The following is a 26800-nucleotide window of genomic DNA, read 5'->3' on the forward strand; positions in this document are numbered from 1 at the left end:
AAATTTTTAATGCCCAACAGGTACATTCCTTGCTGGAATTTGAGCACTGTTTCTTGTTTTCTTTCAAACACAAAGAGCTCACTTACTTTGCAGCAACCTTGTATCATTTCCATCCCCATCTTTACTTTCCAACTCTGAACTCCCTTCCTCTATTAGTCATGATTCCTGGGTTTTTGATTATCACCATTACCATCCTCCAAATCTGAAATGGCTGCAGTCAGAATCAGGGCCTTAGTAACAGCCAAGTAGAACAGAAGGATTCATCCATACGTCCTACAAGCCACATTCCACTTTTCTATATACAGTATGTTGTTTGTCTTTCATAGCAATATGATACAGCACAACCACAGATCTATTTCTGCAGGGCTCACCATCAGACAACTATATCCATCCAATATTTATATGGGCACAGTAACTGTCCTCTATGGAAAAGGGCCTTGTTTTCAGAGCGTACCTGCAATTCATTAAGGTAATTTTGATTCTAAACTGCACCTCAGCTTTCCTTCATGTTTATACCTGCACATTCAGCAAACATCTTTTTTCCCCCCTATATTATTTCAAAGAATTTTAAATGTCAAAACCAAACCTATATGATCAATTATAAAGGCAGGCAACCAATGCTTCCTGCATATTGAACATGTCTGAGTTCCTCTGGAATCATAGCAAGGAGAGGCCAAGAGGGACATTAGCTGGGGCAAATATGTTTAAGCCACAGGTTTCAAGGGAAGGAGCTGCAGATCATGAGGATGGTGGCTGAAGGGCTGGGTGGGAGGACACTAGAAGAAGAGGGAGTATTCAATATAAATAGCCAATAAAAGGTCTTGTCTTGTGTGAGAAAATTGTCTTGATATGGTTCTGAATGTCTCTGCAGTTGTGGAAGGAGATGGGTATCCAAAAGCTATACTGATAACTGACACTCTGGAATAAATCAAATTTCAGGCTAGCATTCTGTAACAGCCAGTGACATTTGCAGTAAAATCTAATAATGAATCTAGGTTGCCAGCACTTACTAAAACTGTCTAGAAAGGAACAAAGGGCACTCAGGGCATTGAGTTTTTCCCTCCCTCTATAAAGTTGGCTACCTATTTAACACTTCTTCCCACACCCTGCCAAGTAACTCATGTTGCATGCCAATTAGATAGGTGAACTTGCAGGTATGAATGGCCACATAACACCTCATGTTTAAAGATGCCCTGAAAACAAAGTGCATTTTTTTGACAGCTGAAGGCCTACTACAATGCTCTCCCCTCTCCTGGCCTGCAGCCATAAATCTCATTCTCTTGGTTGCTGCAAGACTAAGCACCCTGTGCAACTGCAGAACAAGACAGTTGACAGTGTTGTTGAAAGAAATCCAGAGCTGGCTATCTGAAAATGGTTGCTGCTGCACTTGGACTCACAAATGGCTTTGGAGATTTGGGAAGTTTTTGCCCAAAGTCTAAACAGAAGCTGTTAGGTGCAGATAACCCATCCTAATGCAAAGACCCTAAGGCCAACAGAAACATCAGGACTGTGCTCTTTATCAAACATTTTGATATTTTTTAAATTATTGTTGTTATTATTATTAGGATGTATCTTATAGTTGTAAAAATACTAGAGACAGCAACTATTTATCAGTTTAAATTCCAAGATAACTACCATAGCTGATGAACTGATTTCTTTTAACAATATTTGCTCATGGATGTAACTTTTTGAAATTTTAACATTAAATTCTACAGAGAAACTAACTGAAAGAACCACAGAAAAGGCTTTGTTGGGATTGGTGTAGGGGTAGAGAGGAAGGTATTTTTAAATCAAGATGTATGATACAAGCCAAAAATAGCCAGCCAGCAACAAGTTTATCTACACAATCTATAATGGCATACCCACCTCTCACTAGCAAAACAGTTCTTATTATGAATATATTCTCATTCTTATTGAAGATACCAGGGTTGTGTTTACAGAATTAAGTGAAAGATATTCAGAGGCTCATTAATTTGTATTCATCTTGTAACATTAAAGCAAAAAATATCAATTGGTGGCTCTCTCTAGCCTGGATTTTCCTGACTACAGACTAAATAGGAAAAAAAAAAAAGAAAAAAGAAAAAAGAAAAAGAACTTAGGGATTTGCAAAACAAGGAGCATCATGGAGTGAAATAGAATTTACAAGGGAATTTATAGTATGGGGAACACAAAGAATCACATCCATTTTTAAAGCAATACTTGAACCAGTGTGGAGAGGCTGCAAGTTCTTACAAACATTGAGTGCATCACCTTTTAAAGAAATTACAGGGATGTCGGTTGTAACGTTTTCTAGTTTAATTTCTTTGCAATAAAGCAAACAATTCACTAGCACACAGTGTGCTAGTACAGTATGCATTTTATTTCTCAGTGAATCAGCAATTGAAGTTAAATGTAAGAGCTTTTACAACAAACTTATCTTGGGTTTTTATCTTAAAAAGTTAATTACTTACCCAATGATATGCTGATCAATGAAATTTAAGTAGCCTTTAAAATGCAGTAAAAATAGGACAAAAACAATGCACACTTGTTGAAATCATGCAGCAAAACAAATTGCATGCTCTCATTCCACTAGAGTGAGTGGCTTTAGTAGCACTAATCCACACTCTGGCAGATAAAAGGTACAATACAAATAATACCAGAGAACTCACAAATAGTGCTCTATAGAGTGAGGTAGTGTTTTCACAAAAGACTAGTCCCGATGCTCTCCTCTCTTTTAAGTATCCACACCCAAAGTTTCCCTCGTAGATACTCTTAGGAAGATGGAAATGGAAGGAGAAAGCAGAGTGATGGGATTGTGGCAGAATGAATGCATAAGCAGCTTTACTACACAAAAAAGTTAAGGAAAACAGTCAAAGGATTCCAGAGAAAACAGCAGGTAACAAAAGGCAAATATTCATCATAACAAACAGTTCCATCTGTTACATGACTTTCTGTAGCACAGCAAGCTAAAAAGCTTTTTGGTTTTTTATTAATAATTCAAATATATTAACCCACTTTCCAAGTTTACTTCTTGTGGTTCAGATTTATATGGAAGATGCAACTAAGTAAACTCTATCCAACTAAGGTACCAGCCTTTCACACTGTTTCTATTTCGCAGGAAACATATTCAGACAAATCATCCCAGTGTCTCAGAAATCCATAGGTATTATACACTGTGCAAAAGGAATGCCTTTCCTGGGGATCATCCACTAGAACTCAAACTAAACAAGGCTGATGCAAACATCTAAAATATACCAGTGATAAGCATTAACTTAAGAAACGCATGTGGGAGGTAATAAAAAGGACTTAGTCATCTAGAAAATACTTTAGCTGTAACATTATAGCTGGGGACAAGAGTCTTCAAAACTACTAATAAAGAGTTTGTGTTATTTTAACACACTACATTCTCTTTGCACTTTTTGTTTCTCAAGAATACAAGCAATCCAAAAGAGTGATTCATTTTGATATTAACTGCATGGCCCCTACCAGTGAACACGAAAACAACATGAGGAGCCAGGAGACTTACTTCCATGTTTAGTCCTGTAACTGTTGTTCCATGTTAAAATAAAATGGACATACAAAAAGCTGTATTTGCTATCAATCACTGCAGTCTGTCTAGCAGCATTATGACATTATCTAAGCACTGTCTTTATAGAATCTATAGGAATCCCTTCAGCTCTTCCACATAAATACATCTTTCCAGGAGGTTTCTCCTCCCACCTAACTGTGAAGCCTGTTTGTATTTGGTTTTGGACAACTTGAATTTAACACAGTATTTTATTATTTTATTGTTGTAAACTTGTAAATGGAATTTTCAAGTGTTCAATGTTACTTTCTATCATAGTCTTTGTAACACATTTCTGAAAAGAAAATTACTTGAAGTTAAATACTGAGCCATTTATAGCAACTTCTTTTTGGGGCTGGTAGAGCAAGAAAAAGTGGGTTAAACCCGTCCCACACTATGACCATCCTTATCCTCAGTCCACCCAGGCAATCTTGTACTGTAGACAGATCATCAGACACAGCAAATAAGAAATTTGGGATCCTGTTCCCAGATTTCCTAACTGGTCAGTTTTGTGAAAGGAACTTCCCCTATCTGTGCCCTGGAGTTAAGAAATCTACTGATTAGAAGTACTGATTAAGACATTGAAATGAATGTACTGTCTCCAACAGGAGACAGAACTCAAGATGTGTAGACTAGCCCTTCTGAAGGAGGGAGATAGTATTACAGAATGTCTGTTTAAAACCAGAAGGGAAAAAACCCAAAAAACTTATGACAAAGCCTCTGAGTATTTGCTGGAGAAGCTAATCTAATACAGAGAAGCAGAGCTGCATGGAAACAAATTGGAAATTGTGGATGAGAGAACTTTTAAATATTTATTTTAAGTATGAGGCTTTAGCGTATTTTAACAAATATATTAAACTCATAACAGTTTGAGTAAAATCCAGCAGTCAAACAAGAAAATACATAAATGGCTTCAATTTAATGTAGTGCACAAAACATATGGTAGATGGACTTCTTCTGTGTTACAGTATTCTGAAACTGGTGTTAAAGCACACCAGAATTCAATTTTATTCTATTTCTGCTTACTCTGTACAAGAGTAATTCTACACTTTTTCTGCTAAGTTACAGAGTTCCCCTGAATTCAATATAGTGAGGTTAATGCAGGACTCTATTCCATTTGAGCTACATCTTTTTAGCTTTTCAAATAAACTATAACTATACTTCCAAGCGAACAGACATGAAATCACTAGTCAGTGAGGTAAATTGTTTTGGCTACTAAGGTTTCATTTGTTACCACTCTGATGCAGTATTTTAACTTAAATTTAAGATGAGTGGACAAATTTGCAAAATGCAGGCAAAAAAATCTAAGGCTTGAAAACCTTATTCTCTGATTAGCATTTTAGTCATCACTTCCAGATCACTTCCAGAATTTTTCATCTAATAGCAATGCTGAAAAACTTCAAAACTCAGTATTTTGCTTCACATATCTATTTAAGGTAGGTTTTTCTTTATTACTGCTATCATTTACAACCAGGAACAGTATTTGAGTAACCTGAAACAAAGCACAAACCAGTCTGTGCTTGTCATGAGCAAGCAACTTCACAGTCCTGCAGTATAATCCATACGAGAGAAACACATTTTTTTTTGTTTTTACATTTTGTGCAAGCAAATACACAAGACTCTACATAACAACCTGACAGAAAATTTGCCACTGTAACATCAACTGCACAGTGTTAACTTGGTGATGAGAACTTCAATATCTTCAAACCTACCACAGATACCTTAAACCCAAGCAAGCAAGTTTACCTGAACTCAAGGAAGCAGGCCTTTTCCCAGTTAGTTCCTTAAAATTCCTCATGCTAATCCCATACTATTTATGGAAAACACTGTGTAATAAAAATGTGCAGCCTTTCAGGAAAGGAGCATTCTTTAAAGATAAATCACACTGATTAAAGAGTTATGTTTTATTAACTATATATCTATAATACTATACCACTAGAAATGTGGACCTTACATTACACATTTTGAAACGAGAGAAAGTACAGAAAACATGGCATCATGTGTGTTAGTAAAGCAGTGTGCCATACTACCAAGCAAGCCATGCTGGAAGTACCCAGGAGATACCCATGACAAGAGGGCATCCCTCAGAATACGACTTACGGGCAGGTTTCTTGCTGAGTCCAAATAGAGAATGAGCAATGCAGAAGAAAGCCCATCATTGGCTTGGTCTTTATCAGCTTTAATGCTTGTTAGCACCTAAATCAAAAACATCGTTAGCCTTTCTGAAAAATCAAGCAATATTATTATTTCTGTCCTATTCCTAACATATATTTTAAAAACCTCTCCCAAAATGCAAACGTTCACAAAGGCACTATGAAGCATAAGAAGTTCTTAAGACTTAATATAGATATTTAAAAATAATTTTAGTGGAAATTTCCACTCCATTTCCTGATTTTTTTTTTAGACTAGACAGATTATAATATCATATCCAGCTTTATCTCCCAGGCTAAAGAATTGTTGCTAATATACTCAAACCATATCAGTAACAGAAAAAAACAGGACAACAAAAGCATTTTATAATCCACTGTCACCAGAGTACACTGACTGTTATAACTAGTTTACAATTTCTAAAGAGAGTTCGGAATAAAGCTACAGGTTTATCCAAATTCACAACAGCTAGAGAATTCAATTACTTCCATATTTAAAAATAAAAACAAGAAAACCCAAACAACCAATCCATAACAATTAATATTAGGATAAAAGTGATGTGTTTCTTTAATACCTTGTCTAGATTTTCAGCAGTTGGCATCAATGTGAGCCATTCCAGTTTTAAATGCAATTTTCCTTTGGACACTTCATCCAAAGTAAACCACTAAAAGTTAAGCAAAGTAATGTGAAATCATCTGACACCAAACAAAGACATGATTGCAACTGGGACATTTAGGAAATTATAAACTTTACTAGAAATCTTGTAGACTTGAAGCCTGCATAATCAGAAAACATCAGATTCACTGTTTAAAATGTCCTATTTAATCCTAAATATTACAGCCCTGAGCAACAAAAACAGTCACACAAACGTCTATGTTATATAGTAAAAGCATTTTTAAAATAGAGAATTCTTTAATGTCTGTAAAGATGTTCTGGAAAAACAACCCCTGTATAAAGTTACTAAAAAACCTCTTATACATATAGGACAAATATTAGTCTGCCAAGTCTAACAGTATTTAAACAGGGCAATTAACTATTCTCCAGCAAGAAAAACCTCTCACCAAATACCTAAGTTACTGGTGTTTTGCATTTACATACTGGTAATCTTAAAACCCCAAAGCAGAAAAAGAATAGCAATATTTTTCATATTTCACCAATTCAGGTCTCCCTTAATCCCCTATGCTGTAATCTATTTCTGCACCATTAAGTTTATGCGTGCACATACAGGAAATACCACCAGGAAAAAATAATATAAGCACAACAACATATACAACAAACAGGTTTTTTAAAACCAAAGCTTACTGAACATTTACCTCATCTAGAAGACGCTCCTTTTCAACTTCAATTAAATCTATCATCAAACTAGAAAAAAGAAAAGAATACAAAAATCAGTATTATAGCCAAGAAGCAAAAACTCTAATACAGAACTCAAATCCCACCCTGGATTGCTGAGTATCCAGGCTTCCACTGAGAACAAAAGAGCAGAATACTATTCTTTTAGCCCCTAAGAGGGAAAGAAGTAGGGAATGAAATGGCCGAACAAAGATGAATGCAGGATAACAGACAATATGCCTATACAACCACCCATTTTATAGCTACAAGGGCAACTGGTACAATATGGCTCACATACATATGACCAGACTCTCAAAACAGTGACTATATCCAAACTACCCACTGGAAATAGCCCCTGGACATAGGCTATGACTGAATTCATGCTTTGGCATTGTCTGATGGAGTGCTATTTCACAGAAGCTAAAAATGTACCAGGGAATCTGCTAAAAATTAAACAGGGCTGACAAATGCATGCCAGTGCATGAACATCTGTCGTGGCTATTTACTTTATTAGTACTGATGTACACATTATGCCACTTCCCCCTCCACCACTTCAGTGTAAGACTAGGGAAGTGCAAAAAAAAAGAAGCCTTCATACTACCTACTTCTTTATTTTAATGGGAAGAGAAGTAGGTACTGTTGCTCCTGTTAAGAGAGAAGGAGCTGGAAAGATAAGGGAGTTCTACTCTGTATGGAAAGCAACAACGGGAAGCTCCAAAACTCTGCAAGAAATAAAGGTGACAAATTACTGGAGAAAGAAGCTGACTAAAACCCTGAAATGTTTATGGGTAAACACTAAAGGTAGACCTATGGAATCTAAGAGTGAGTAATGTTTGAGAAAGCATTACAGCAATTTTTATTTAATAGTTAAGATCAGCTATTAGAGAAAAACAAACTGTGAGCTGGCCATTCATAAACTATGAAGATGAAGCAGATACACAGTTATAAAGCTATATTAACTTTGCCTGAAGAAATAATTATGACTCAGTGCTAGCTTATAAGCATTAAAGCAGGTAGGGTACACTTCCTTAAAAAAAAATCCCAACAAACACCCCTTTTTTTTTTCTAGGCACTCACAATACTTCCCTTGATTAAAAAAAAATAAAAAAATACAGGTGTGTGTATATAGATTTTAATATACATATATTTACATATATGAAATAATTAGGAAATTAATTACTAGTAACATTTTGAAAAGAAAATTAGTTTATATTATTATGCAGAAATATAGCAGAACTGCAACTGCAATTAAAGGAAAAAAAAAAACAAAACAGCCCTAAAAAAAATATTTCATCTCTTTTCAGTACTTGCAAACATACTCTCTATAACATTTACCTTCCCAGGAAGTCATCTTTATCTGGATCTTCATCAAAGAGCTCAATCTCTAGCTCCTGCCCTGGGTGTTCATATACTAAGGCCTGGAAGTAAAGTAAGATTGTAATGTTAATGGTAAAACTAACCAGCTTTGTAAAATGGCATAGTAACAGCAAAACATTGAACTGCAGTGTCTTTCTGTATTAAAACACCCCAATAAGAAAATGCTTTAAAAAATGTGTAGTTTAATGAGTAGAGCTTAACAGATGCAATTTGCTAATGTTGGCTTTAAGAGACAAGACTTTTTCAGAATTACTGATGCTTACTCTAGATTAAAAAAGTATATACATCAATGGAGAATTTCTGTTTTGTTACAGAACTTTGGACTTTTAGAGGGAGATATCAAGAAGCTCCTCTAGGAAGTTCCCAGACTTTTTTTAACAAAAGAAACTTTAGAAGAAAACTTTACAGAACACATAACAAGGCATTTTTATTGGCTATACCTCATAAACTTCATTCCATTTTGGATTGAGATTTTCTTTGATAACCTTGCTTTGGAAAATCTGGTTGCCAACACGGATGATTCCATAAGGATCTGATTTTCCTTTGACGATCCCTTTTAGGTAAGTATCTTTCCCCTCCAGGTCCTGAGCTTCAATAAAGTGTATCCTTAGAACACCCTGAAAAAGGAAAATATGAGTTCCTGTAGTAATCTGAAAGCTTCCATGTCATCACAATTTTGCAAAATAGGTTTTATAATTTCCATTGTAATTTCCTTAACATGGACCTGTAAATGAAGGGATGTCAATGATGATCCATATACACCTAAGACTTAGCACTCCAGAGATTCCTGAAAAGAAAAGCTGTCATCATCAGAAATGTACCAGTTATATCAAGAAATGCAATGTGAGCAGAAATGAGAAGCAATAAATTGTAACAACTTTCAAGTGGAGAGCACTAACAATGATTTATAGTGATGATATAACACATGATACTTCATTTTTAGCCTACACACCTGAGCTATATTTTAGCAAGTATTATGTTTAAGATTCTAGCAAGAAAAACAAAAAAGCCCCTTCTTAGCATTATTATGAAACATTGACTCCACAGAAATTATTTATAAACTAAATACATTATTTTAAATTACTGGATTCATGGTAATTTGTACTACTGCAGCAACTGTATTTAGAAATTCACACAGATGTTAATAGTTACTACCACAGAAAAAACAGAATGCCAAATTATTAGTATTAATAGAAACAAGCTTACCTTTGGTATAGGAAACCGCAGCTGAGCAATCTGCACTTCACTGACAAGGGGGACTGTAATTCTATTTGGAAGGACCAGGTAGTTGGATATTATATCCAATATTATTGTGTCTGATAAGCCACTGTTGGAGAAAATAGTCCTCAGTTACTTCATGACAGTTAAACACGTTATGTCGGACTTATATCCTCCTTTTGCTGCTTAACAACCTAAATGGAGAAAATATTTGCCCTTGGGGGGTGGAGGGGTAGAAGAGATATATGTTTTTAAAATACTCTTAAAAATTGAAAGATTCTTGCCAAAATGGCCACCAGGTGGAAGCATCTGACACCGAATAGCAGCAACCACAGCGATGACTAAAAAGCTCTCATTTCCCTGCCAAGCTTCCCCCTCTCCCCCGCCTTTTCAACCCACCCAGGGTAAAAGGCTATTGCATAAGTTTTCTTGCCTGCATTCCATATAATCAAGCAGATGTTAAGTGTTAATCTACTTTTGTATTTCAATAATGATTTAACTGTCTCCGAAAGTTTGGCTAACCATTCCTGTATTGTTATGGAAGGAGTTGTCCTCTTGTGCTGGGAAGAGCGTCATTTAAAACAGAAACACAAAGAAAAACATGCTTGTGGCTGAGTAAAATATAGCCTAGGGAAGCAAAACAGGTTTTGTTCTGGCAAAAAGGGAGTGGCAGTATAATCACACTGGTTATGAATCATTTAAAAAACCCCAACTCCACACCCCTTCCACGAACACAGAAAAGTAAAAGTTTTCCTAAGCTACGAGTTCACCCAGTTTGGGTCTGAACATACAACAAATGAGTGGGTTTCCAGACCACCACCACTGGTGACCCACATTCCCTACACTGGCAAAATTGCAGAACTGGAGTGGTTGAGTTGACCACAGAAAGCAAGTATCCAGGAAGAGGTCAGGGATATGCACAAAGATTCAGTGACACAATTTTAAGAATACATGCAGTCTCACTAGGGCTTGTGGAGCTGCTTCAGGCAAAAATGTTTTCTCTTCCTCAATACACTTTATGATTCTCCTTTAACAATATTTGTGAAGCTAAGATGCATGCAGTGTTTCACTACTTAGGGCACTTTTCAGATGAAGCACTTCTATGTTCACCTTGTGCATTTTCTCTAAGACTGAATCTGCAGCTGGGAGTAGCTCTGACTCAGCAGTTACCATGTTTATAAAAGCACAAAAGCTGCGCTGAAAGGTAATATATATTACTTTTTCATTTGGGATGAAAAATTTCACACAGCAAATATATTAGAGATATATAGAGATGGGTAACAGAATTAAGCCATTAAATACAATCTGGCCCATTTCAAATTCGCACTGATCCTTCATGTCATGAAACCTGTACAGCCTGCATCCCCTTGGCTGCCCCCTTCCACTGGAAATCCAGATGAACTATGACACATGACAGAACATGGCTACGTTTTAATGGCATGCAGTACAACAGGTACAGAAGAAACTCAAGGCTGCATCAAGATGAATGGACAGGTCTGTGCAGACCTCATTTATTTCCTGAAAAAAGCACCAGTGGACAATATAAAGATACTGCTCAGAGGAAAAGTTTCTTCTTAGCTTCTGTTCTGTCCTGAAGCAGAGTCTTCACTCTTCTTCCTTTCTTGCAGAGTTTATCCAATCAGATTTAGAAAGATTTTCATTCTACATAAACACTAAACCCTACAAATCGAGTTTCAGTAATTCTTAGACAACTACTACAAGAAGGTAATTATGTTGCTTGAAAATAAGTACTTCCCTTTAGTCATCATTTTAACATGTTGCTTTTCAAACTTTCATTTCGGTTTTGCTAAATATCAAGTTCTTAACTTACATATACTACACCTCCTCTAAAATGAGCCAAGAAAATGGAACCCATTGTTTTGGGTTTTTTTGTGTAAAAATTTAGCATAAACATCTCAAACAGTCTTAACATTAAAAGGAGAAAAAAAAAAAAACACCAAACAGCTGAGGTGACGGCAAATTAGCAACAATCAACATTTCAAAATGCAAAAAAATGTCAAACTACAATTCTGATGATACATCTCCAGTAGAGAGATAAGGTAAGTTTGTTCTGTTGATACTTTCGTTAGTGTCTCTAACCTGGCTAGAAGAGAAAGCTCTGCCTTTATGCTCAGTAAAGCACATGCCTTAAAAACAGACAATTAGTAAATAAAACTAAGTGACCTAGGTCAGAGACAGCAAATGAGCAGTGCAAGAGAGGTAATGCTACCAGAGCTGCCTTGGAAGAAAGGTTATCATACTCTTCTCTAGTATTTAGTTAAGATCACATACATTATGGAATAAGCTATAGACTTAAATAAACCTATCCTAGGCATGAGTGATTAATGTTCAAATGGAGCTACAGTAGATCTCCTTAAAAAAAGAAACAGCCTGAAGCACAACAGAGCCCAATCACTTGGAGGATTCACAATCCTCTATAATAGGACCAAATCCCAACTGTGACTCCAAAGGTCAGTCTTTTTTGTCTAATTTTATCTTAAACATTTCATTAATTAATATGAAAAATGAAACAGCATTAAATTTCACAGAAATTTACACAGAGAAATTTGACTTATAGGAGGTAGCAGATATTCCATCTTTAAAAGCACAGAGCTGCAAAATAATACCAAAAGTTATAACTAATTAATAATTTAAATGAATTCTAAAACTGTGACATTTTCAAACTGTTTAAGTTTTACCTAAACAAATATTAGCGATCTGAGATACTAAGAATTCTTCATTAATACAAGGCAAAAATGATAATATTTTTTTATTCTTTTATTACTTAAGCCAAGAGGTCTGATCTATGGAAAACAGAGACAAATCGCTGATAAAACAACACGAAAGATGTATCAATTTAAACTCCTACGTTGATGCATCATCAATAAACAGCTTCTTAAGAATGTAAAAGTCTAAGTCATTGATTTGAAGTACAATTATTTCTTGAGTTCAAACAATTGAGAGAAGTGTGAAATGCTTCAATTTATTATAGTAAATGTCTTCAAAAGCTCAATTTCACTACAGAAAAATAATCAGCACTTACTTTGTTGGATGGATCTCTATTTAGTTCTACCTAGCTTTTAGTGACAGAATAAGCAGCTATATAGTTTTCCTGCATCATCTTTCCTACTGCAGAGGCAGCACACCTCTGCCTGCAAAGAGTCATTTTACTGTATCTCAAGCAACTGTAACAGAATCCATCTTCCCATCATCCACATCCCCTCCTGACAGCACCTGAATATTCTCACAGCCTGGCTCCTCCTCACATAGAGATTTTAATTCCACTCCTCTGTAAGCTATACTAATGATGGAATATTAATTAATTTTGTTTTCTTCTCTTTGTGGAGTCATATACAAAGAGCAATTTAAGTTAACAGGTAACAGGGAAGCTTCCAGCAGGAAATGCAGACATTCATTTACCAGAAGACATTTGCAAACAGAGTGTGAATAAGTACTTTAGTGTGCAGCCAACAGCCGTAGGATGAAAAGGTAACTGGTGGCAGCAAATCTCTTGTTCATCATTGTTTATAATAACTACAATATGTCAAGCCTTCCTACCAAAAAATACAATCTATCTATACAGATAAGAAAAACAAATACAGCACTGAAGAAATCTCTCGGCAAGCAGAGCATGAGTCACCTCAGTGACAGTTACTATAGAAACTATACCACATCTAGATGGCACCATGATATGCATATGTGGCCAAGCTTGGTTGCTCTGGAAACCATAAACTTGAGATACACTTAGTGAGACTTTGTTTACATCTGAGGTTTTGTGTTTGCAGTCAGACAAATATGTAGTATGATATGAATCTCAGGAGCCTAGTAAGCTTGGGTATGTCAAAAGAGCAAATTGTTACTCAGGAGCTCTATTTCGGAAGCCATTTTCTCACTCATCAAGAAAATCTCTTTCTTCAGAGGCAGCCCTAAGCAGGCTTGAAACACACACAATTCTTGCAGCCATTAACCTACTTAATGCAAGTTCCAATTTCAGACTGTTCAAGTGGGATTCCATGCAACCACTTCACATGTCTATGTAAAGCAAAAATCATTTCAATCATACAATTGAGCACTAAAGGATTAATTTAATGTTAAAATTAAAACTCTTGTTTTTAAACAATAAAAAACAATTTTGGGATCAGCCAACTCTTGTGAGCATGGGATCCAATAAAAATACTAGGCACAAAATCCAAGCATGTATCAGACCTACCATTATCTCCTTAGCCATTGTCTCAATATAAGAAGCCCCTGGGTAACTATTAAAACTTGATAATTATAAATATATTAATTTAACATTATCAGGATTGCAGAGACTCAAAGCAGCTTGGCTTCCACCTCTACTTCTGCTTTTTAATTTGGGGTGTACTATTTTGAAAAGCTCTGAATAAGCCAACATTTTTTTTAGCTATGTATGGTCCATATTTTTGCTACTCCATTTCATCTTCATGTAATGAACTGAAAGCTGTAAAAATAAGTACTTGAAAATACTAGATATCTTATGTAATTCTATTACTGTCTGAAGGTATTTCTAACTAACTTAGGTTGCTTTACACAAGCAACCAGAGATATATAAGCATACAAAGCCATGAACCAAGATGCTGGAAACCTACTGGCGTGAAAAATAAGGCTCTTGTCTTCCTGGACATTTTCTAGGAAATGGCAGGAAATTCACAAAATTCTGGAAATCTGGAAAGGCTGAAAACACTAAAAAACAAATTAAAAATATTTTTAACAAGGCCTACTAGATATACTTTTGATGTACTTGCGGTGAAATCACTACCTTCTGCATATTGAGCTATCTCATATAATTCTAAATTATGAAAGAACTGCTCAGAGTCTTTTAACCTAAAATTACTTAGCTTGCGGTGTTCAGATCTTCTGGGGTTTATTGGGCTGGAAGAATATCAAACATTGCTTTATATATACTCACTTCAGTCCCGGAACATCCAGAAGATTGGTCAGCCCAGTCCAGTTAATTTCCAAAAGCTGTGAAATACAGAGAAAGGAGGGAGGAGTGGAAGGGGAGAGTAAAGCGTGGAGGGAGAAGAAGAAAAAAAAAAAAGAAAAGCATCTTAGAATTCATAACACTGAAGAAATAAACGTGTTCACTATAGATTCTGAAGAGTGGAAGGTCCATAACCAGTTTCCAGGATTTTCTTAGACAACCAAAACCTCTTTCATTCCAAATGACTTTAGACACAGTTTTAAAAACAGAGTTATAAAAACAACTCACCAACCTCTTATCCACTCTTCCACGCATACATATGAATACATATATGTGCACCTCCCTATCCATATGAACACAGTACCTACTACACACAACTAATTTCAAATAATGAAATGTGGTCCTATCTTCTGGAGATACATTCACCATGGATCTGTTATAGATGAACAGTCAATCAACATCCATTTGCAAAGTATAATAAACTGATGAAGAATCCCATTTGAGATCATGAAAATAAAAGATCTAGAAGACATGACCAACACCAAGAATAAAGGATTTGGATCAAGAAGGTGGAAGGAGTATGTCTCAACTGACTGCAAACACAGAGGAGGCTATTTTCAATGACAAAGAGACAAATTCATTCTATCACTGATATAATAAGGAAGAAATATATGAATGGGATTAAGTATCTAAGTGAGAAAAATCCTCAAAATTGAGATAACTCACTACCAGATCACATAGTCTTCCTTCACTGAAAATCTTTACAGAATATTAGATATACGAATGTTGCAAATGTACTTACTCTTCCTCAGGCCTGCTGGAATTAACAAGTAATTTCTAATGTCCTTTTCAATCCTATAATCTCCTAATTCTAGATAACAAAATAGAACTGAGTTTCCTTATTCCTTATTCCTCACTGAAATCTTTCTATTAAGTGCACAGAAACAAAAAATTCCAAACCCACCCAACTACCACCATGCTACCAAACCCAAGTAACTCAATCTAAGAATAACTGCATGAAAAAAGTTAAACACTTTGAGATTCCTTAGCAAGGAAACTAATTTTTCAGCTAAATGCTGAAACAAAACAAATCTCTACAAGAAGGTACATTGCATCTTTCTACAAACAGGCAAGAATAATCACCCTATTTCATTTGCTATTAAAAAACCCAGCACATATGATTCTTTTATGAGTGATCTATTAATAGTTTAATTAGTTATTTCCTTTGTGAATACTTCGACTGAAGATAACACATAATACTTTTACTTACATAAGGAGCACGGTTACTTAATATGGTCTTGTAATGGTGGCAAAATATTTCAACACAGTTAACTGTGACACACCTAGCCTGCCCATAAAAAACAGTTAAGCAGAAAAAATCATCATCCTTTCAATGGAAAAGGCAGTAAGATTTAACAACTGAATATTCCAAAACAAAAGGAAGTTATATCACGGGATGCTCTGCAAGAATGTGCAGTGCTCACTACACAAGCCAGCAACGTGCCCTTGTCACAAAGGTGGCTAACACTACCCTAGGCTGTGCTAGTCAAAGCATGGCCAGCAGGCTGAGGAGGGGGGGAGATCCTTCCCCTCTATTCTGCACTGGTGAGGCCACACCTGGAGTGCTGTGCCCAGTTCTGAGCTCCTCAGCACACAGACATACTGGAGAGAGTCCAACAAAGGGACATGAGGATGATTAAGGGACTGGAGCATCTCTCCTATGAGGAAAGGCTGAGAGAACTTGAGCTGCTTGGCCCAGAGAAGAGAAAGCTCAGGAGAGATCTTATTTATGTCCATAAATACCTAGGGGGAGGGTGCAAAGAAGACAGTGGTGCCCAGTGACAGGACCAGAGGCAATGGACACAAACCAAAACAGAGAAGGTTCCCTCTTTTTTACTGTGAGGGTGACTGAGTGCTGGTTGCCCAGAGAGGATATGTAGTCTCCACCTTTGGAGATATTCAAAAGCCTGGACACGGTCTTGGCCAACCTGTTCCAAGGTAGCCCTGCTTGAGCAAGGAGGTTGGAGTAGGTGACTTCCAGAGGTCCCTACCAACCTCAACTGTTCTATGAGTCTGTGAAGATATTGGAACAGCAAAACATTAGGTCCCAACCACATTAGTGTTTTCCTAACTGTGCCACTCAGAAGGGTAAATAAACCTACAAACTTCAATAAAAAGCTTTAAATTTAGCACTTTTCCTGCAGATATCCATGAAGAAAGTTGATCCAAGACTTTTCTTAGTCTCCTTCTTTTATCGTATTACATTCCTGCGCCTCTGCATAGGCAGGAGAGAAACAGAAACATAGACTCCTCTAATACAGGTATCTAACACTGATTTTTAGAAAATGCTTTTGAGAGACTTCTGTTATCAGGCTCATTTTCAAACAGACAAGAAGGTTCAAACCACTCACCCAGTTTGCTAACGAGCCAGTCTTTACACAAACATTCTGGCTTTCTTCCTTCAAATTTATGTTTCATTAGCATACAGTGCCTCTCAACTATAGATCAGGCTGTCAGCCAAGCACTTAACACAAAGCTGTACATGAGAGATGAACATGTTAGGAAAACAGTTTTGTAATTAACATTTTCAGCAAGGGAATGCACAATTAAGAACTGGACTGGAAAAGATACTTTTCAGGTAGGTAGAAAGCTCAGTTTGCTAAGGTACTTCTATTAAATGCTAGCGAGGCTAAGTGGCTGCAATACCTTCCAGAAGTGGATGAGACCTTAACTAAAACTCATGCAGCACAATGAACACTCTTTTTCTTCTTCTTCCTCTTTTTTTTAAGGTCTTACGGTTTTTTTTCTACATTAATATCAATTTATAGCTATCAGTTTTTTAATTTTCCAATGCAAAGAAAAACTGTTTGAAATAATTTGTTGTAAAACAAGTTATTTCACATTGGTATGCAAGATTTACTTGTACACTTCTACAATGAACTATGAGCTGGAACACACAGGACATTTATATTTACATAAACTGAAGGTAATGTCAATGTATTCTTCTTTGAAAATTAATGGTGCCAGTTATTAGAACAAATTCTCAAGTCTCATGCTCATCTTAACTGTGAAATAAGTTAAGAAATAAAGAACTGAACCAGGATGAAAAGTTCAACTTAGCATGAATAACTTTGGCTTTGTATTACTTCCTCAATTCTGCAAAGCCACAACTGTTTAAGTAACATAACATACAAGTAGCTTGGTAGTAGCTGATAAAAACAACAACATCTTATATTTCTAAGCTGGTTCTCATGTTATAATAGAATAACAGAATATTCTAATAATGTTCTAAACACAAGTTTTGACATTACATTATGTCATACTTCAAAAAAATCTATGTAAGCTACCAAGGCTCTGGAAAATGTAATTTTATACCGTTTTAAGACAAAGAACCCAGTTTATTACATTACTTATTCCCTTTTACATTATTCATAGGCAAATTGGAAGGCAAACACACACTACTAATAGCTAAAAAAGTAGCAACTATCCTAATGTGTTCATATCTGCATCCCATATTTATGTTTTACATGCAGTTACATACATGTACTATATTTTACATACAATTTTCAGAATAGAAAATGAGAAAAAAAATTGCATTTCCTTTTGATTTTTTCCTGCTTTGTTTTGTTTATTGCACACAGCAGTTCCTTCCACAAAGTTCTGTGCTGTTTCCTAAATAGACTTAACTGAATTAAAACAACTGAGCAATCCCAATACATGTTGAAATTCAGCATTGAGAAACAAGTATCATAATAATTTCTGTATTAACTGCCACAACCCCAAAAAAACCCAAAAAACAACCTGTGGGATACCACTAAGAACTGAAAGATTTTCATTTTAGTAAATATAATATCAGAAACATCTATTCTTCCACTTATTGTACCAGAATAAATACAAAGACAGAGGTCAATTTCAGAAATGTCAGACAAATCCTTTTCCATTCAAAGCTGGAGCTAATAAATTAAAACACATTACTAAGGCTAAGCACTTTACAGGATTATTAGAAAGCTTTGCAAATAAATCTTAAGCCATTAAATATTTTGGAAGGAATATGAGCCTTCAAACTCCTGACATAAATCATCTTTAACTCTTCAGGCTTTGAAGGCAAGTTCTCCTTGCAGGCAAGATTTGCTATGTTTGCCACCATGAGTGCTTTATTTCCAGTTCTGCCAGAAGAGTCTAGCAGTAATGAAGCACACTGATACCACCGCAGTAACATACAATCTCTAATCTTAGTCTACATATATTAGTGACTGATGCTCTTTTCATGTTTTTTGGGGGTTTGGTATTCTTCTCCTCCACCCTCCCCATTTCTCTCAATGAAGTTTTTTCAAGTCTGCACTTGTGGCTTCCAAACATAATCAGACTTCAGCATAAGATACACCTTTTGTGATGTTAGAAGAGTTTTGCAAAAAGCAACACCAAGTTCAGGCAAAAAAAAAGCTTATACCTGCAGTAGTACAGAAATAGCATTGACAGCAGACAAACTCACAGCAGAGAGGGAAGACAGTAGTCAAATCTGCAGTATTGCTTGATATGCAAGAGGGAGGCTCTTCCAGCCATACTGCAGCCAAATAATAAGGATTTTCATTCTATGTTTTGGGCATTACCATACCATGGCTTGCTGGGGAAGAAAACCCGCTAACTTGTGATCCTGACATGAAGTTAAAGCAACATCACCACCCTAACTGGAAAGCCCTGTGGAGGAAAAGGGAGCAAGAAAAAGACTGCCAGCTGATGAATCATGTTATGAAGCACTGAATATTAAAACAAACAAACAAACAAAAAACCCACCACCAAAAAAACAAACAAAAACAAAGCAAAAGATTTTAAAAAAAGTTTTGTCCTATACATTTCCAAATAGTTTAACAATTTAATTTCCTTCTTCCTTTTTTGAGCAACGCATTATTCTTTTAGTTTAGCTAAACTCAGGGAGTGCCAGCTGGTTCTCTGAGACAGAACTAGCAGGGCACTGGAAAGATTGTGTTCAGGATTTGTCACTAAGTGAAACCCTGCCAGGAACCAGAAACGATGTGGTGCCTTTCCACAACACATTGCAACTGAGAGAGATGATGTGCCTTGCAGAGACTCTTACCAGCCAGCTCACTGGCCTGGAGCAGGATTCAGACACTAGTTACACTTTCCAATGAAGTAGTACATGTGTCATGTTACTAAAAGCTCTTTCAATTCCTCCTCTGCTCAGAGCAGTGAAAACAAAGAATGTATCCTTCCTGAAAATAAAGAAATTTTTGTCTTACCAAGGCTCTGTACTGAGAACTAATGCAACACATACACTGAGAGAGTTTCAAAACTCTGTTGCAGCCCATAAGTAAACACAGGCTAAAAGCTGATGGCTATTTCTTACGTATTTGGTGTTCTCAATATCCTAGATGCCTTTACAAAAGGGAGAATAAAGTACTGGAATGTAGAATGTACAGGGCCATAACTTAAGTTCACTGCAGCAAAACAAACAGCCTCTGAATACTGCCAGCCCTGTGGCTTGATTTGGCTGCCATAAGCACTAGTAGTTGTTGGAAGAGAAGCCACAAAGTATTTTAAAATGCTGATGAACTACTTCCTGTAATCAAGTTACAGAAAAATAAGATTTCTGCAGGACATATTGAAGCTCTGCTACAGGGCACAAGAATAGAATTCCACAGGATAAGTTGTGTTTCTTCTCAGAAAGATTTAGGTTATACATCAGGAAGAAATTCTACCCCATGAGGGTAGTAAGGGGCTGAAATAGGTTGCCTAGGGAGGTCGTGGAAGCCCTCTCCCTGGAGGTGTTTACACTCAGGTTGGATGAGGCTTGTGCAGCCTGGTCTAGTGTGAGGCATCCCTGCGCACAGCAGGGAGGTTGGAACCTGATGATCTCTAAAGTCCCTTCCAACCTTAACCACTCTGTGATTCAGAAATTTATCTTCTGCTACTTGTGAATGGTCATCCAGAACCACAGTAGAGTCATTCTTGGTGCAAGCACTCCTTTTGAGTCTAATTTTCATCTGGACTGGTAATTTTGAAAGTGACATCCAGCACAGAAGTTTCCAAAGGCAGCCAACATTAAACGAAACCAATATTAAACGAATCTAAACTACAGGACAGAACCAATCTGTAAAGTGAGTAGAGGGAGAGTAGTGATCAAGTTGGCAAGCAAAGGGCAAAACTGTAAATAAAAATATGAGAGCTTTAGAAGAGTTGCCCACTTTGCTGGAAGGCATCCTGTTTTCCAGCCATTGTTTTTTTAAAACAGTAGTATTAGTATTTTCATGTTTGCCTTGTTGTGGGTTTTTTTGAAAAAGAGAAAAGGGCTGGGTTACTACATGCCTTCAGTATTAAGTGCGTCACTAAACAAGCTTTTGAAAATTACTGGTTTGCAGTACAGCTATAAGCCACACACACTTCTGTAACTGAACCAAAAATAAATAATTGACAATGTGATGTCTTGTTTTAAAAGATAACTACACTTACAGAAGCAGAATACCGGCCAAATACATGTAATGTTAGCATAATGAGAAGTAATGTGAAAAATCTTACAAATCTTGACAATTTACACAGTTGTAACTTCTCTCTAGCATTTCAGCTCAGATTCCTCAAAACATTAGAATGCACATACTTCTCTCGAAATCTCTTACATATTTGGACATATTTTATAAACTGATTAAACTTTTAGTACTTTCTTCACAATAATAACAGCAAAATAAAGTATTTTAAACGTTTCATTTAAAGTAAGAAATCTTGTAGCATCACAAATGTCATGCATTACTCAGAAATACAAGACTGGTAAACTCATTAAACAAGTATGTTTGGAACTATTAATTTAGTCTGCGTTGCCTTATATAGTCATTAAGGCCAGCAAACAGATGATACAGAGCAAGAGGAATTGTTGCCAGTTACTTTATGCTGGAAAATATGAGAACAAAATCTAATGCTAGCTGCCAACTAATTCCTCTTCTCTTCTAACAAAAATATTGATGAAAAGCTTTCCTTGGCTGCAGCCACTTGTTCTCTAGTACGAGGACAGAATTTTGTTACTGCTACAATAAGCATTTTAGATTTTTCTACAGAAATTAGAAAAATGAACACCCAGAAGACAGGCAGCAGCAGGGAGAGAAGTCTGCTTAGAAAAAACTAACCACCCATGTTTATCAAAATTATGTCATAATTTGATTCAAAGATACGTTTTTTTGAACAATCCACTCTTAAGTTTTCTCAGACCTTGACCACTAGCTTGAAAGAATGTTGAAAAACACTTCGAATGTTTTTGAAGCAGAATTATTTTGGGGGAGGGGTTGACTTTTTATTTTTCCTATTCCAGTCTACTTCCCATGCTTTTTTGTTGCGCTGAGTCAACCAGATCTCTAATAAAGTGGCATGGGGGTAGGAGTAAAGACAAAATTACTGTGGACAAAGTATTTCCCAAAGTTCAGAAAGCTACTGACCACAAATGAGAGGTGCTTCGTTTGATTTCTTTTCAGTTGCAAGTTATCTGAATTAAGTCCTTTGCAAACACATAGCACTTAGAGTGGATCAGGGACAGAAAGGACTGGCCACAGGTACGGGAGCTGAAAGCTGACCAGGGAGGTATCTAGGAGTACCAGAAATGAAAGACCCAGACAAACGCTAACAGAGCACAATGCTGGGACACAGAGGAAGTGTCAGGAATGGCTTAGGAGCACCCCGCCTGCTGATCTGTCCCTCCCGTATCCCCTGCCAGCTTTCCTGCCTCTCCCCTAGGAAAGGGCAAAGCAGCAGTAGCTGCAGGAGGTAGCCCAGGAAAGCAGTCCAGACATACTGCATTGGGTCATGGCTCTGGCACCCAGTGTGTCAGAACAGCTTCTGCTGTACACTAGTTTCTTTCTCAGTGAATATAAAACAACACAAACCACGTCTACAACATGAACACAGCTGAACTCTTCTCCCTGTTCCTCTAAAATAAGAGTGTTTGCGATTAACTTGCTTATTAGATGGTTCCTGTAATGAGCTGGGCACTGTACTGTCTGGATATTGTTTGGGAGAGCAGTAAATAGCAAAATACTATCAGAGAGTATGCTAACAATTACACAGTGCAGACTACCATAAGGCAGTGTTCAATCCTTGTCATGGCCATGCTTAGTTTGTTAGTATAAACATGTACATTAACAGATGCCTCACACTCATACAGCTCAGCCAGAGAGTAAAAATGAGACAAAACTTAAGCAGACCTCTCCTCATGTTTAGACTCACTTCAAAGAAACATGTGGAAATCTAAATTTGGTTCATCCCAGTGTACTTCCCCAACCCTTTCCAAGTAAGACCAATGGTGTTTTACCAGTTTTGTGTGAACTATTTCACATTTACAAAAAAGCTCACTAAATTATCCACAAAATACCTCCAAGCTCTTACATGTTTTACTAGAATCTATGTTCCATCTTTGCAAACACACAGGGTCTCTCTAGACAGATGAAACAAGCCACTTAAATGACACAAGTGACACCAGAAGTTTTTCCTAGGCCATACATAAACACCCATAAAAATCTAACTTTTCAGTAAGTTAGAAAAAATTATCATACAGCATTTGCTCAAAAGAACTGTTACAGGAATATTATTTCATTTAAGAAAGCAACAACATACCTTCTACAGTTGTTGAAGTAAACAATTCACTCCCACCCCTCAAGCTTTGAAAATTAGATCAACTATTTAAGAGTTGCAGAGTGAAATCAAGATGATCAATCTGACACTGTTGCAAAGGGCCTAAACCCACATCCTGGTAATTGATGACCCAGCAGTGTGAAATTGTTACATCTTGACATCACAAGTTTTACTGTTTAATTAGACCATACCCAAGAAACAAAAGCTTCCAATGTAAATACATACTTCCAAGTAAGAGATGAAAACAATTAAATCCTTTAAAGAAGCATGTTAGCAGAAGAATTTCCATCAAGTCCACATTTTTGTTTAAGCTGTCTTACTGATACTTACTAAAAACAGTATCAAACTTCAAATCACTGAAACTGCATTTGTTACACACACATATCCAACATCAAAGAATTTTCTACCAGCAAGTCTGCAATATGTATTACATTCTCCTTTATATTTTTCTATAGTAAGATTGCTGCATGGACTTTGAAACAGCTATGAACTTCAATGACATACATCTACCCCTTTAACATACTAGAAACTGTTGCACTGAAATTATATGACTACACCACCCAGATTCCCAGCGTTCAAAAACTGTTAGTTTCAAACTTAACACTCATTGTATTTTAAAAAGAGCATATTGAACAGGCCAGAATTCAGAGAAGCTGGTAGCCTCAAAAAACTTTCCTTATTTTCTTCGAATGACTCAGATCCAGAGGTTTTCTTCTTTCTCAGTGACCTAAGAATAATTCTCTTTAATTCTCTTAATTCAAGAGCATTTAAATACATCTGGAATGACTACAACATTATTGAATTCTGCAAGAACTCTCATCATTTTGGTGCCAGACTCCATGATGCAAAATCATATTCACTGAGCCAAAAAGTCCTCAGATCCTTTCACTGTTGTTGGAGTAGCAAACAGAACAGGGCATCCTAGGAAACATTTCTAAAGTATATCACAGTTTCATTTAGATAAATAAATTACTAAGAATTGATTACTTCTTAGTAAGTAATGACCAGGACTAAGTCATAGTCAACCTTTCTAAGTAATGCCAGTTATAATGCCCAGGACCTCACCTTCTGCAAGATTCCCTAGGCTGGATACAACCTAAAGAGCCTGTCTGTGTGACTGGCTCTGGAAAAGCTGTACTTCATGTCAATCCTTACAGATGCAGGTCCAATCTTCTCTTAAGAGACATCAGGGATAGATATTCAGTGTCTCCAGGCAGCCTATTGCAGTGCTTCATCACCATCATTCCAGCCTTCCCTCATCCCCTTTGGCCAGCCTGAATTTCCTTGCTGTTTTTATCTGTTATCCTATCTGCCATGGATATGCAGAACAGATTTGTGCATTTTTTTTCTGTAAAAGCCTTTCAGATTTTTGAAGAATATATTCTCCTTTTTCTTCTCCAAACTAAACATTTCCCATTCTTTTGGTGTGACCTCAAACGTCAAGTTTATTCTTATCTCTCTACTGGTCACTATCTTTGTTGAAGTGCTGTGCCTAAAACTGAAAGCATCTTGAGGATTGCACTCTTGTCCACACAAGTCAGGCTAGCTGTATCATTTTCATACCAGCAAGACCTTCTTGGCTTATCTGTGTTTCAGTATTACTCCTTAGTTAGTAGGTCAAGAGAGGTTCTCCTCCCCCTCTATTCTGCATTGGTGAGGCCACATCTGGAATATTGTGTCCAGTTCTGGGCCCCTCAGTTCAAGAAGGACAGGGAAGTGCTTGAAAGAGTCCAGCGCAGAGCCACAAAGATGATTAAGGGAGTGGAACATCTCCCTTATGAGGAAAGGCTGAGGGAGCTGGGTCTCTTTAGTTTGGAGAAAAGGAGACTGAGGGGGGACCTCATCAATGTTTACAAATATGTAAAGGGTGAGTGTCAAGACGATGGAGTTAAGCTTTTTTCAGTGAAGACCAGTGATAGGACAAGGAGTAATGGATACAAGTTGGAGCATAGGAGGTTTAAGAGGAATATCAGGAAAAATTTTTTTACTGTAAGAGTGACAGAGCACTGGAACAGGCTGCCCAGAGAGGTTGTGGAGTCTCCTTCGCTGGAGACATTCAAAACCCGCCTGGATGCCTTCCTGTGTGATGTACTCTAGGTGACCCTGCTCTGGCAGGGGGGTTGGACTAGATGATCTTTCGAGGTCCCTTCCAACCCCTAGGATTCTATGATTCTATGATTCTATGATTCCTGCCCACATGTGCACCTTGGCCTAGGACATATTCCAGGTGAAATACATGACACTGTCTCCAAGCTCTGCTACTGATCATTTTGAATTCCAATTCCATCTTATTCTGCTTTACCCATTCTCATACTTGGGTCATTGACAAGTGTAATGAAAATTGCTCACCTGCTATCTAGGATAAAAACTTCGGTCATTGATTGGAGTGGGTAATTTCAATACACCTGTTCTGACCTTAATTTCTGGTAACACCAAAAGAATGGGAAATGTTTAGTTTAGAGATGAAAAAGGAGAAGATATTCTTCAAAAATCTGAAAGGCTTTTACAGAAAAAAAATGCACAAATCTGTTCTGCATATCCATGGCAGATAGGATAGCTTTTTTACAAACAACTTCGACTTTATCTATTCATCTTCCCTTATCCAGAAGACTTGTAAGAAAAAAATGACAGCTTTGACAAGGCACACTTCAGAAGTTCAAGGTAATTATTTTTCATCTGGGTTTCATCTACTATTAATAAAATTTGTCCACTACTTTTCTGGAAAAGTTCAATCACATGGTAGCAATTTCCCAAATTCTTCCTTTTTGCTGCTCTAATTTTTGCACCATTGTTTTCTGACCACTGTCAGCAGCACTCTAGAAAGACTAGAAACAGAGACAGAAGTACTTACAGGTTTCCTAAGGAAAAAAAGGGATAATGCTCCAATTAGGGGCATGTCTCCAATTAGTGGTTCCAGGATAACCCTCATAGTGCCATGAATCTGTGGAAAAGGAGGAAAAAAAGGCAGTGAAATTTAGTCTAGTGAAGTTTTAAATAAGATTTATCAACTGGCAATGCTCACACTTCTAATTCACTATATGTTTGATTATGGAAGAATTTTAAATATACAACTTTACATGTCATCCAAATAGAAAAAAATTAACACGGGCACTAAATAGTTGGGTTTACAAGTGAATTGCATTCATCCACATGATGCTGTGTCACATTAGTGATAAGTCTTTTTTGCTAAAAATATGAAGTAGATTATTTATACAGGTTAGTGTAAACACATGTGGCACAAATCCATATCATGGCATCCACAGATACTAAAACAAAAGTAGGAAGATACTTACAGGTAGTATCAGAAGGCAAGGCTACTAATAATAATTCTAAACTAGCAATGGCATCTAACATTGAAATATTAAATAAAGCAAAATGTTAAGTGCCACATTCCCTTTACAAACTTACATATCACATAAACATTGGCTTGATGTGAAATTATCTCCCTTTAGTCCAGTAGAAAATGTTACAAATTTAACACAGTTCTACATCTGAAAGGAATCTACCCTTTAGTTATCTTACTGAAATTATCTCTTACTGAGAAAAAATACTAAGCAACAAAACTACACAATTACTGGTTCTTTCTTCTAAACTATTTAATCAGAAAG

At 36.6% G+C, this 26800-nt stretch overlaps 1 protein-coding gene across 4 annotated transcripts in view; it reads right to left on the reverse strand.

Annotated features, from left to right (window-relative positions):
• The window catches only part of ESYT2 (extended synaptotagmin 2), an 84882-nt gene that overhangs the window by 16352 nt on the left and 41730 nt on the right, over positions 1-26800 (reverse strand). For 2 of the 4 annotated variants that reach the window (XM_051612394.1, XM_051612393.1), the window contains exons 6-14: positions 26044-26133; positions 14550-14605; positions 9608-9728; positions 8842-9018; positions 8360-8442; positions 7006-7054; positions 6267-6356; positions 5645-5740; positions 2649-2750 (exon numbers count right to left, since the gene is read on the reverse strand). In XM_051612394.1, the coding sequence (XP_051468354.1) occupies positions 2649-2750; positions 5645-5740; positions 6267-6356; positions 7006-7054; positions 8360-8442; positions 8842-9018; positions 9608-9728; positions 14550-14605; positions 26044-26133 (864 nt within the window). The remainder of the gene's footprint in view (positions 1-2648; positions 2751-5644; positions 5741-6266; positions 6357-7005; positions 7055-8359; positions 8443-8841; positions 9019-9607; positions 9729-14549; positions 14606-26043; positions 26134-26800) is intronic. The other 2 variants (XM_051612396.1, XM_051612395.1) reach the window with 1 other exon arrangement.

The sequence above is a fragment of the Apus apus genome, chromosome 2, assembly GCF_020740795.1.
Source record: "Apus apus isolate bApuApu2 chromosome 2, bApuApu2.pri.cur, whole genome shotgun sequence".
Classification (NCBI taxonomy): domain Eukaryota; kingdom Metazoa; phylum Chordata; class Aves; order Apodiformes; family Apodidae; genus Apus; species Apus apus.